The sequence below is a fragment of the Alligator sinensis genome, unplaced genomic scaffold, assembly GCF_000455745.1.
Source record: "Alligator sinensis unplaced genomic scaffold, ASM45574v1 scaffold858_1, whole genome shotgun sequence".
NCBI lineage: Eukaryota > Metazoa > Chordata > Crocodylia > Alligatoridae > Alligator > Alligator sinensis.
Genome location: NW_005842079.1, coordinates 1,115,851 through 1,127,490, shown reverse-complemented (window position 1 = coordinate 1,127,490; position 11,640 = coordinate 1,115,851). Strand labels below are relative to the sequence as shown.

At 49.3% G+C, this 11,640-nt stretch overlaps 1 protein-coding gene across 1 annotated transcript in view; it reads left to right on the top strand.

Moving 5' to 3' along the window:
- CACNA2D2 (calcium voltage-gated channel auxiliary subunit alpha2delta 2) overlaps positions 1 to 11,640 on the top strand; it is a 750,433-nt gene that overhangs the window by 645,424 nt on the left and 93,369 nt on the right. Inside the window, exons 11-13 of the mRNA XM_025204332.1 lie at positions 355 to 513; positions 4,199 to 4,306; positions 8,676 to 8,754. Coding sequence (XP_025060117.1) covers positions 355 to 513; positions 4,199 to 4,306; positions 8,676 to 8,754 — 346 coding nt within the window. The remainder of the gene's footprint in view (positions 1 to 354; positions 514 to 4,198; positions 4,307 to 8,675; positions 8,755 to 11,640) is intronic.

Below are 11,640 nucleotides of genomic sequence, written 5' to 3'. Positions count from 1 at the left end.
TTTCGGCAGGATTTATTTAATTACAGACAGTCTATTGGCACTTAAGCTGATATGGATCCATCACAGCCACTTCAGGTACAGCAGTAGGCGAAATAATTTTTAGCACAACAAGTACAGTGAGCTGATAAGTGCCCCATGGAGAAGTCCCATAAGTTACGAGTGCTGAGTGGTGTCAGGAGTTTTGATTTATAACCAACTAGGAACTTGTCTCAGGGAAGGCAAGGCTGTCATTATACTCCTGTCTCCTCTGTTGAGCCAGCTACCTGCTAGTTGGGCATTGTTGTGTTTCTGCAGCAGCTCCCCCTACACTCACACTTTGTGACCTCTGCCTTTTCTCTTTCTCTTGCTCCCTAGTTTAATGAGAAGGCAAAGCCTGTGTCTTGTTTCAAGCACCTGGTCCAGGCAAACATCCGCAACAAGAAGGTCTTTAAGGAGGACGTGCAGGTGATGGTGGCCAAGGGGACAACTGACTACAAGGCTGGCTTTGAGTATGCCTTTGACCAGCTGCAAAATGTAAGCCTGGAACTAAGACCCAGGGGGTTCAAAGGAAGGCCTTGAAATGGGGCCTCTGGAGGGGTGGGAGGTTAGGAATCAGACTTGGGGGCACTAGGACCCTGAACCAGGGGATCCAAAGGGAGACTACGGCCTGGGGACATCTGGGAGGGAGTACTGGGACCCAAATCCAGAGAGTGCAAAGGAGCAGCTGTGCCCGGACAAAGTCCCTGGCAGTTACATGACTAAGACTCTGGTAAGACGCTGCTCCACTCATTTCAAAGAGGAGAATGGCATTCTCCTTTTAGCAGTAGCTCTGACAGCCCTTCCATGGTGGGTTTGGAGTGGGAGCTCTAAGACCCTGACCTGAGGTTCCCAGGTGATACTGGGACTCTACCAGGTGGCTCTGAATCTTCATCTTTCCAACAATTCAAGGGTTTTGAACATTGAGGAGAGAGGCTTGGGGTTTGATCAGCCCTTCTGCCATCAGGTCTCCTCCTCCACATGGGGAATTCAACCTAGCTGAGACCATCCTTGAATCTCCATGCAGCAGGTGAACATACTCAGGCCTCCTGTCCCCCATTCGCCAACTTGCAGAAAGATAACTTGATCATCATTGGTGCCCCTCAGGGTGATGTTGGATGGTCACCTCCATCAATCAGTCATTGTCTGGGCTGCTGGTCCTTTGTTTAAATGCATGTGGAATTGGATTCCAGGTCCTGTGCCTTCACTAAGGGCCTCTCCTGTGGCCTGAATCAGATCCAACTGGCACTGATACTATTCTCTTTATACCATAACCATCTCTTTGGCCCTGCCTTCTTCATCATCACAGAACCGTGCCACAGAGCTGCTCTACTCATTTAAAAAAGGAAAATGGCATTCTCCTTTCAGCAGTAGCTCTGCCAGCCCTTCCATGGTGGATGCATCTACACAAAATGTTAAATGCGCAGTAGACTAATTCTACTGTGCAGTAGCGTGTCACGGCAGTTAGAAGTAATCTACTGAGCATTAGCTTCACTAAAAAAGGTGTGCACTGGCAGTACTGTGCAGTAGCGCCAGTTACTGAGCATTGAGTTAGTACCTGTTCTTACAGGTACTAAACTTAATGCTCAGTAACTATGGCGCATTAATGCATGTGTAGATGTGCCCACTGGGCCATTCCTGTAGAACCTCCTTCCAAAATCTCTTCACTTCTGGATGTGAGCCAGAGCCTCAGATCCAAGCAGCCATCATGCAATGAAAAGATTGGGTCCCTGCTGGAAACTTTGCTCTGTAACCTTTGTACCAGAGTTAATTAGCTGTGGCTAGACCTTCCTTGGTTCTGAGTTCTACAGCCCCCAGCTCCATCATATAAAAGTCCAGAACAATTAGCCTTTCTGTCACTTATCTGAGAAAAAGACAGTGGGCCCTGGGATTTAGAATCAAGTCTCACAGTCTTGTGCCAGGATGTCAGACTCATAGAAAACCCTTTTCTAGCCTGCATGTGTATGAGCTTGCAGATTTCCCCTGAATTGGAGAGAATTGCAAGAATCTTCAGGTGGGGTCAGATCTCAGAGATGAAGCAATGTGGGTATAAAGGTGGCCTATAATTCTCAACGGCTCCCTCTGCTGGGAAAGATTAGGAGCAGCATATCCAGGAGCTCCCCACTACCAGTACACCTGCCTCACACCCTGCAGTTCCACCTGCTGTCACTGGGTCTGGGGCAGCTGGGACCACCCGAAAGCCAACACTCCTGCCCTGCTTCCCCCACCCTGCTGGGAGAGGCTGGGGCTGGAGATACTGGGAGCACCTAATTGGCATCACTCTTTACCATTCCCTCCAGTGGCTCCATAAGATGGTCTTCAACGACGGATTTCCAGAGATGCCCCTTCCTAGGGCTCTTGCCCAGGATCACAAGCAACTGCCAAGCACTGAATGAGACCAGCAACAGCTGGCAGTACCCAACCCAGCTGTCCTGGGTGTGGGGGCCTGCCTGTGTAGCTGCTGCAGCCTTCCCTGGATAAACAACGTGCCTCAGTTACTGAAATTTAAATTTTCACAGGTGCTGCTGCTGCCTCTTACATTTTATTAAAAGTTAGCAGGGCCACTCTGAAAGGGCTCGGCTCAGATGGGCCGCCATGACGTCGGGAAAAATAAAGATGAATAGCCCTATTAATAGCTGAGCAGTAATAGCCACAACATAATTTCCGTCCAGACAGGCACCCCCCTCCCCCCTCCTCTCCTCCCCGCTCACCTGCACCACCTTCACCCCTGGAGAAACAGGCGCAGAAAACAGATTTGTCACAGCCAGCATCGCAGCCTGGGGTGAGTCCAGTGGAGGTGCAAAATAATCTGTCTCTGGTTTGCACATACACATACGCACACATGGCCTAACATACCCACCTCCTTCACACACACACACACACACACACACACACACACTGCTGTGCGCTCACAGTACCTTACCCTGCCTCTGACATACACATGCACTCACAAGTACACTTCTGCACATACACCCTACCTCTCTGGTGTAGCCTTGCACTTACACATACAAACATTCACACTCCTGTTTGTGTGCAGAACATTGTGTTGAATAGTGCATCTACAGAGATTCAAAACAACACTGCTCTTCCATTCACCTTCCCACTCCTCACTAGGAGACTGGGCGACAGTCCTGAACTTTGATTTGGGTAGATTTGGGGTATGTGATACTGTCATCATCTGAGCATCCAAAAATCAGGTACAGGGGGCAGGAATCTTGATGGCTGCCAAGATGTTTCAAGCTACTGCAGCCCCAGCTTCTTCTAGAAGTGGGGCATTGCAGATTCCTTCTCCCATTGCATACCTTTCCTCTCTTCATGGTCTGCCTTGTTCCCTTCTACGTTAGACCAGACAGCTGCTGCTTTTGTGCTATCTAGTTGCCATGTGAGAGGTCATGGAGAAAACAGAAGAAAATGGCTCATTCCTCTCAGTCCTTCTGCCATGATAGGGTGCATTTGGGAGTACCAGGTGGAAGGAAAATCCAGCCTTGTCCCTGAAGTGCTGGGCTGGAACACACACAGTTGCTCTGGGGAGATGGTGTGGATGGTTTGGAAAAGCAAATCTTGTTTTTGTGTGGGGGATTGGATTAGACAACACCTCCAGCCCTGTGATCTATATGCAGCCTGGTCACCACTAGAAGCTAGGAAGGAATGGAGCATTCTCAGTGAGGATGGAAACTTAAAAGAATTTGACTGCTGAAATGGAAGAAGCATCTATTGAGCATGTTTAGTGTGTGGTTTTTCAAAGGCTAAATTTGGGCTGAGTTTCATGGGGATGGTAAAAGGCACATCCTTAAAACAAAGGTCCCTCCTCCACTAAATCCTTGATGCAAAGCATGGGAGCAGCAGAGGAAAGGTTGCCAAAATTTTTTAATACAGACAAAACAGTGTATTTCCCCTTAGCCTTGTTCTCAGGCACTTCTGAGCCAAAGAGCTAAAGCTTCAAAACGTTATATGCAGCTGAAAGCCAGGTCTTTTAATGGAAATTGTCAGCAGAACTGCAAAGTAGGCAGTGCTACCAGCCCCTCCTGTAATAGACATACCATATGTAAAGCACTTTCTGGCAAAGGCCCAGGCCTGCTTTGACCCGGGAATATTCTGGAGACATGTTCTCTGACCCTGTGATTGGTTCTAGCAAGCCTGACAGCTCCAAAGCCTGACTTCACTGTCTCCCTCTTGGTTGCAGTCCAACATCACCCGAGCCAACTGCAACAAGATGATCATGATGTTCACGGATGGTGGAGAAGACCGAGTCCAAGATGTGTTTGAGAAGTACAACTGGCCCAATAAAACGGTGAGTGTTGTGAGCTGAGCCCCTCACCCTGGAATGGCAATAGCCTCAGTACTGCTCTAGAGCCTGAGGAGTGATGCATCACTATCCCATTGTAACACTGCGACATGGTGAGGTGGCTTGCTTCCTAAACCAAAATGAACCATGCAGGTTTTACCACACCTGGGATTCTGCGGCCATTACATTGCTCTGGATTTGTTTACTGGGCTCTTGTCCAAGCCTTTCCTGGCAGGAGGCTGTGCAAGGAATGGTGTGGGATTGCTGACTCTTACAAAACTTCCAGCTACTTCATTTGTCAGCAGATGCAATGCTAGAGACCAAAGCAGTAGCACAGACAGTGGGGGAGTTCCTGGCTACCGTTGTCCCAATCTCTCCTAGTCTTTAGGGAGTGGGACAGAAGCATTGACTGAGGGAGCTCTCAGCTGTTCCAGTCCCAGATGCTACCAGTAGGAGGCACTGAAGTTCACAGCTGCCTCCACAGCGGACTTGTTTTTGCTGAGGTTACATAACAGCCCTTTAGGGTGCTGCATTTAAAGGCAGATATTAAATATCCAGTTTAATTTTAATCTGCAGTTACCAGTCATTTCTGTCTCCCTCTGTATCCCAAGAGGTTTATTCTGAGCATCTGACAGTGGGCCTGAATTCTGACCTATTTAACATTTACACACACTCCAACTTTCATTCTTTGCAAATCTACAATGAAGGTTTGGGTGAGATAACGCCTCGTGTTGATAAGGCAAAAGCATACCCTTGGGTAGAGAAAAGCTTCCCACCTGTGTGTGCATCACATTAGCACAGCTGGGGGCAGGGAAATGTCTCCCTGGATTTAAGAGCAGACACTGCAGCACAATGACAGCCCCCTCCTTCTCTCCGCATGCACCTTTGCAAGCCTCATTCCTCATTGGGGAGCACTGAAGCAATCAAACTTCTGTTCTATCCTATGGGACATGGTGGGAAATGGTTAACCTCATGGAGTTCTGCACACACATTGGCTTGGATTATTTTTTGCAAGGGAAGAGCTGAGGTGTGCAGCTAACAGTCTACCACATTTTGCTGTGCCGCTCACCTAGCACAGACATGCTCTGTGGTAAAGAGTCAGGTAACTTCCAATTAGGCCTTTCCTGTAGTAATTAGTGTTGGGCTAGAACCTAACTTACTACCCCTCAGAGGTGGGAGTGGGCCAGCACACCACAGCACACCTGTCAGATTAAAGATCAAGCAAAGCTTTATTAGCTACACATACACAAGTTAAAAAAACAACAACGCTATGCATGTTAAATCTCATCATGCTGCAGCAATCTTGGGTGGGTTTAACTAGAGTCTTCCCATCAGCTGACTGTGCTAGGGGCAAGGATCCTGGGTCGCTGTGTCTCTGTGCTGATTTAATGTTTCTTGGGACCCAGTCCAGCAGAGAGGGAAAGACATGCTGTTTCGTTGCTAGTGTGACATCACCGTTGCTAGGTAGTTGCTACTCTACTTTATCTTTCTAGGCAGCTTTATCTTTCTAAGCAAAATTTATAGTTTCTTTTACACTTGGGGCCAACCTTAGACAGTACCAACCTGTTTTGCTCTTTATTTCCAAGGTTGGTTTCTTGTTTTGCCTTTACTGGGACTTTTTGCTTTGGCTTGTTGCTCTGCTAGACTACAGGGCTAAGTGAACTGTACATCAGCTATGAGCCAATCTGGGGTTATTCCCATTCACCCAAGAGGATTCTGGGAGTCTTGCCACTCATGTCAAGTAGCTACAACGAGCCTGTATTTTCCTCTTTACAATTAGTACTGTACCACAAAGGAGCACTCCAAGCACTAGTGCTCCAAGTCTTTCCTGAATAGACATCCCGTGTAGCCCAATTGATTTCAGTGGGATGACGACCAGACATGATGCTGCATGTGCTCATTGCTGCATCACACTTAGAAGGGAAGCACAGACTAAAGGGCTTCAGAGTGCTGATCTGGTAGGTGAGAGCTGTAATAAACTGAGCTGGTCCCTACCAGTGATCCTCACTGAGGTAGCCATGACTTTGGCAGCCTTCTGAGTCAAGGTCATTGATGACCAGAATCCACTGTCATGGTGGCCTGTGTCAAGTGAGTTCTCAGTTCTCTGCCTGCTCTCCAGGAAAAGAAGAGCAGCAGCACAAAGGCCACTCAGCAGTTGTGTGGTGCTTTCTGGAGAGAAGCCATGAGGCCAATGTCCTGCCTGCACTGAGGTGCTCTGTGAATTCCAGCCACCATTGCTGGTACTTGGGGATAGAGTATGGCCCTCTGATATGAATTGTAGTGTACTCCATCTGACCTGGGGGTTATCCTGACATGGAGCCAACCTGTGGTGTAGACAAGGCCTTGACTTGATCCCTCCCAAGGTGCCTTGGAAGGGAAGCTTGCACTGTCCCTGTCTGCACTGTCCCTGGTGCTGGCGTACACAATCTCAATACCCAAGAGTGTTCTGCCAAACTCAGAGCAGCTTCAGCCAAGCTCTGAGGTCAGGGGAGCCCTAAAGCCTGTTGGCAGACCCAGTCTTTGTGAGATCTTCAAAGGAAGGGTGCTTAGGGGCAAGCTGAGTAGGGAGAGCTTGGGCAGAATCTTGGAGTTAGGGCAGTGTTTCCCAACCTTTTCCAGCCTAAGGCACACTTATATTAATAATTTTTTTTCTGCAGCACGCCTTTTAAGACATTCCCCATCCTCATACCTATTATAGCTCATTGTAGCTTATTGCCATGGCAAAATTCCACGGCACACCTGTTGATTTCTGACAGCACATTTTTGTGCCGCAGCACACAATGTTGGGATGAGAAACACTGAGTTAGGGGACAATTGGCTAACCCATAAGTGACCTCCTCTGTGTCGCACTGGCTTGAGGCAGAGAGTCTGCATCAGAGACCTACCCCAAGGGCTTGAAGAAAGGCAGATACAGACATAACTGCGAAGTACAGTGAGATTCCTCCAGCAAAGCACCGCACTGGATGTGCCGGCGAGAGGATGGGCAGCAAGCATAGGTGGTGTAACCCAGGCAACTTCCTCCAGCTCTCCCTTGCTTTGCCCTTCATGAGCAGGAGCTTCAAAATTGTTCCAGAGAGCCAAGGCTGAGCAGGAGCACTGCCTGGGTGTGATCCTGTAGAGCTGCACAGACACCTTGCCATGCTCCAGCTCGGTCATGGGGAAAGGGGAAACAGCCACCTCCAGTTTTATTGCCAGATTCCGCCTCATTTGACATGAGCTATTTAGACATCCACTCTCACTGCCCGCCTGCTCCTGTACTGAGCCACTGCCCCTTTAATGGGGCGGCTAACATGCCAGCACTGTTTTATTGCCTGTGTTGACCTTGAAGTGCCAAGGAAGAAGATGGGTGAAGTGTCCTTGCACAGGCCATTGTTATAGGGAAGGAACCTATTGCTATGGGACTGCCAGGCTCAGAAGCAGAGGAATACAAAGGCATCCCTGGCCCTAGCAAGAGTAGGCAGGGAATCCAGGTTTAGAGAGGGATGGGAGATCTCCACATTGAGGGAGGTGAGGGGCAGTGCCAAGGGAAACTTTCAGTGGGCAAGAGGGAGGGATGGAGAGCCGATCCCAGACAGAGACAGGAGGGTTGTGCCTACATGCCTGTGCCAGTCCACTGGCACCAGCTTCCTGAGGCCTGTGGGTTCATTCATGGTGCTCACAGGCCTCCCCCAGGTACCTCAATGAACTTCAAGCCCATTCTGCTTCTGGGCCAGTGCCTTAACTTACAGCTCCAACAGGAGCAAGTCTCATCTGGAAACCTCTTAGCACTGAATGTGTCCCTGCTTATCTCCAGAATAGCTTGGCCTGGCAACTACTGATTTAGCTTTGCACAAAGCTATTTGAGAGAAGGAAGGGGGTGGTTATTTCTGCAGTGATACTGTGTGGCCTGAGAAGAGTCCACCAAGATCTGGCAAACCTTACCTAGTGTGGGACATCCCCAATGAACCTTGCTCAAGGCTGATCCCATTTCAGCCTGCCCTTAAAAGCCACCTCACAGGGGTCCTAAAAGATTTGCTTCATTTCACTGACCTCACCACAAATTTTAGGTGTGAGTCAGACATCATATGCTCCTCATGTTCTTTTCCACTCAGCGTCTGGGAAGCCAGTAAGAGCAAAAAAGACATGGGTAGCTGTAACAGATCTTGATGTCAACAGATCTTTACCATCAGCAGATGCTGATGGTGGATTGCTCCATTGGTCCGCTGCCTCCCCTGTTAAATTGGGTGCCTCCTCTAGTTCAGATTTGTCTGGCATTAGGATCTAGCCATTGTCGATGCTTAAGCTCAGCCAGGCCAGTTAGCCCAGCATAGGGAGGTGGGCAGTTAACAACTCTCTGGGGCTGTCCCACTCACTAAACTGTCTCTTCCTTTCGCAGGTGCGTGTCTTCACCTTCTCCGTGGGGCAGCACAACTACGACGTGACCCCCCTGCAATGGATGGCTTGTGCCAACAAAGGTAAGGAGGATGGCACTTGGGGGAAGAGCCAGTTTGCCATATACAGTGGGCAGAGGAGTATTCAATGTGGCAGAAAGGTGCCTGCACAAGGGCAACATGATAGAGATGGGGCACTGGTCCCTTGGGAGGGTCAAAAAGAGCTGGGGCACCAGCCTGGCTAAATAGAACTAGCTTCTCATTTCTAGACATAGTGAGGCAATTTCCTCAGAGTGTGTTCCAGCTAAGGTTAAAATCCTAGCTGGGAAGACCCTGCTGCTCATCCTGCTGGGGTCCCAGTAATACAAGTAGGCAGTGCTGTGGAGAAGTTCACTAGCCAGATAACTGCCTGACAGTTCCCATTTCACACAGCTCTAAACTGTGAGGAGCAGCACTGTGCTTGGCACTTCCCTTGGTTAACTATAGTGTCAAGCTGATGGGTCCCCTCTCACACCCTGGTATTTCAGGTTTGGGGGAGCACAGAGCCTTGCTATGGTGACACTTGGGTGCTGCGATCAGTGCTCCACAGCTCAGCTCGCTCCTACTGCAGTTCACAAGACAGTTTAAGTAGCACAGAGCTCCTCTGTGCCGAAGTGTTCAGGTCCCTGGTGAAAGCAGCAGACCCAGCCCAAGAGTGCCACCTGGTGTCTACTTGGTGGGGCTCTGGGGAAAGAACAGGTAATTCTCAGACCAAAGGCCTCAGGAGCCTAGCACATTGCCCTTGGATGCTCTTACTGGAGACTGAAATCCAGGGGATATAAGTCCCCCAGGAGAACCAGCACAGCTCATGCTGCCTCCTGATCTGCCCCTAGTCAGAGACTTCTCTCCTTTAACACTGTGGTACACAGACAAGAGGTCTCCACCATCTCTGCTGCAGCACAAACACCTCAGCATCCACAGAGCCAGATTCACTGTCCCCACTGGGCTCCTTGTGGGCATCTCAGCACAGAGGCCCGGGAGCATACTGAGATTCCCCCTCAGCCTTCAGGTCTATCTGAAGCACATGATAGAGGTGCTTTTTCAATGGACAGAGTGTGCAGGTGCCAGACTAGAGCCTTTTGAATTAGAGGCATCCAAACATCCAGTCCTGTTTAATTCTACACCCATGGGGCAACATCTGCAGAACCAGGACCAGGAGAACCTAAGGGGAGGCACAGCTTCATCATCCCTGGCCCCCCAACACACAAGTCAGAGGGAGCTACATGTGCCATTAGTGGAGAATAAGGGATACGGGAGGCAAATTGTGGAGATGGTCTCCCCCATAAGCAGAGCTGCCCAAGAGCAGGGAAGGGGTAGCTGTTTGAGTGTGGGGGACATTGCCAATGAGCAGAAAATTAGCTGGAAGCTGAGGAGCAGTGATCCTCTCCCCTTGAATGGACTGGACCAGGGACCGGTTTAGGTAGCTGTTTCCCTACCCTCTCGTGGAGCTGGCATCTAGCGCTACAGATCCCCAAGGCATGTTGAGTGGTTGGAGCATGGGGATCTCCCTGAAGTCTCCAGCTAGATGATCTGGGTGGTTACCTACCTTCCTCCTTCGCCCTCCAGTATATTTGGCTCTATACCTGCTTTCAGAGGCTCACAGGGCCAGGCCAGCTGAGCCTTTCTACCTTCAGCCCAAGTTCTTCCCACTTTGTTGTGAGTGCTGCACCTGGAGAACACTTTACTGACTGTCTTCTGCTGGGACTTTCTGTGAGGAGCTCTTCCCTATGAGCCCTGCACAGATCTCAGCTCTTTGTTGCATTTGAAACACCACATATGCTTCACTTCAGGCTCCCTCCACAGCCTTCCAGCTACAATCCTCTCCCACCCCTGCTCAGACTTCTCTGCAATATGCATGGCTACCCCCCCTGCTAATCTCCCCCACCGTTGTCTGGACCTAGTGCCTCAGTCTTATCCCAGATTCCCTTTGTGCTCCTTTGTTCACAAGTGTTGCCCTTTCCCTCAGCCTGGCTTTATCTGTTGCTAGATACCACCTGCCCATTAACCCCTGGGCTTGCATTAATTCATCTTTCTCTTTCTGTGCCCTTACCCATCCCAGTAGCTCTTATAATTCATGCACAGCTTGTTGCTTCTCTCCTCCAGCATCTTCCCTGTTCCCCCTTTCTAACCATGCTTGAGTCACAGTTACAAACGCCTGGTGCACAAATGCTCAGCATGGCTTAGCCCCTCCCTCCTTGTCCCTCTTCTGAGAAGGCAGCACTGTTGAGTGGTTGGAGCAGTGGATTTGGCATAAGGACTCGGGTTCTTTTCTAGTTCTGCTACAGACTCAGTGCTTTAGCCAAGGCGTGTTGAGAAGGTATCAGTGATTTGTGAGGTTCAGAGCTACCCCAGAAATCACAAAGCCTCACACTCTGCAACCAGGAACTTACGCTGCAGCCCCAGAATCACCTCTCAGGTTTGAAATGCTTGACCTAATTTTGGCCTCAGTTTCCCCATATGTGAAACAGGATTCCACCTTTTGAGACACAGCTAATCAACATGGGCTTTCACCTCACTCCATGTATTATATGCTTGATACAGCTGGCAATTCATGTGACCTTCTGGAAACATGCTATTTAGGAACGGTCCTCTCACTTGAGCCTCTCTTTCCACTGTGTCTAGCCCCATGGCCTTTATTCCCAAGCTTGCTAGCAGGACAACAGGCTCTTTTGTTTTGCAAGGCTGTACCTTCCTCTTCCTGCTTGTCCACACCCCAGCTTTCACTTACAACATGCCACAGCCACTTGGGAATGGCTTTGATGTCACATGCAGGGAGAAATCAGAAGCAGGAGCATGAAGATCAAAGAGAAGCAATTTGGGTCAGTAATCATGTGGTGATTCATATAGACAAACAGACAAACTTTTGACTTTTTAGAACTTTATTATATATATTTTTTTAAACAAAAAGGTAAAAGATATAATGAGTGCCAC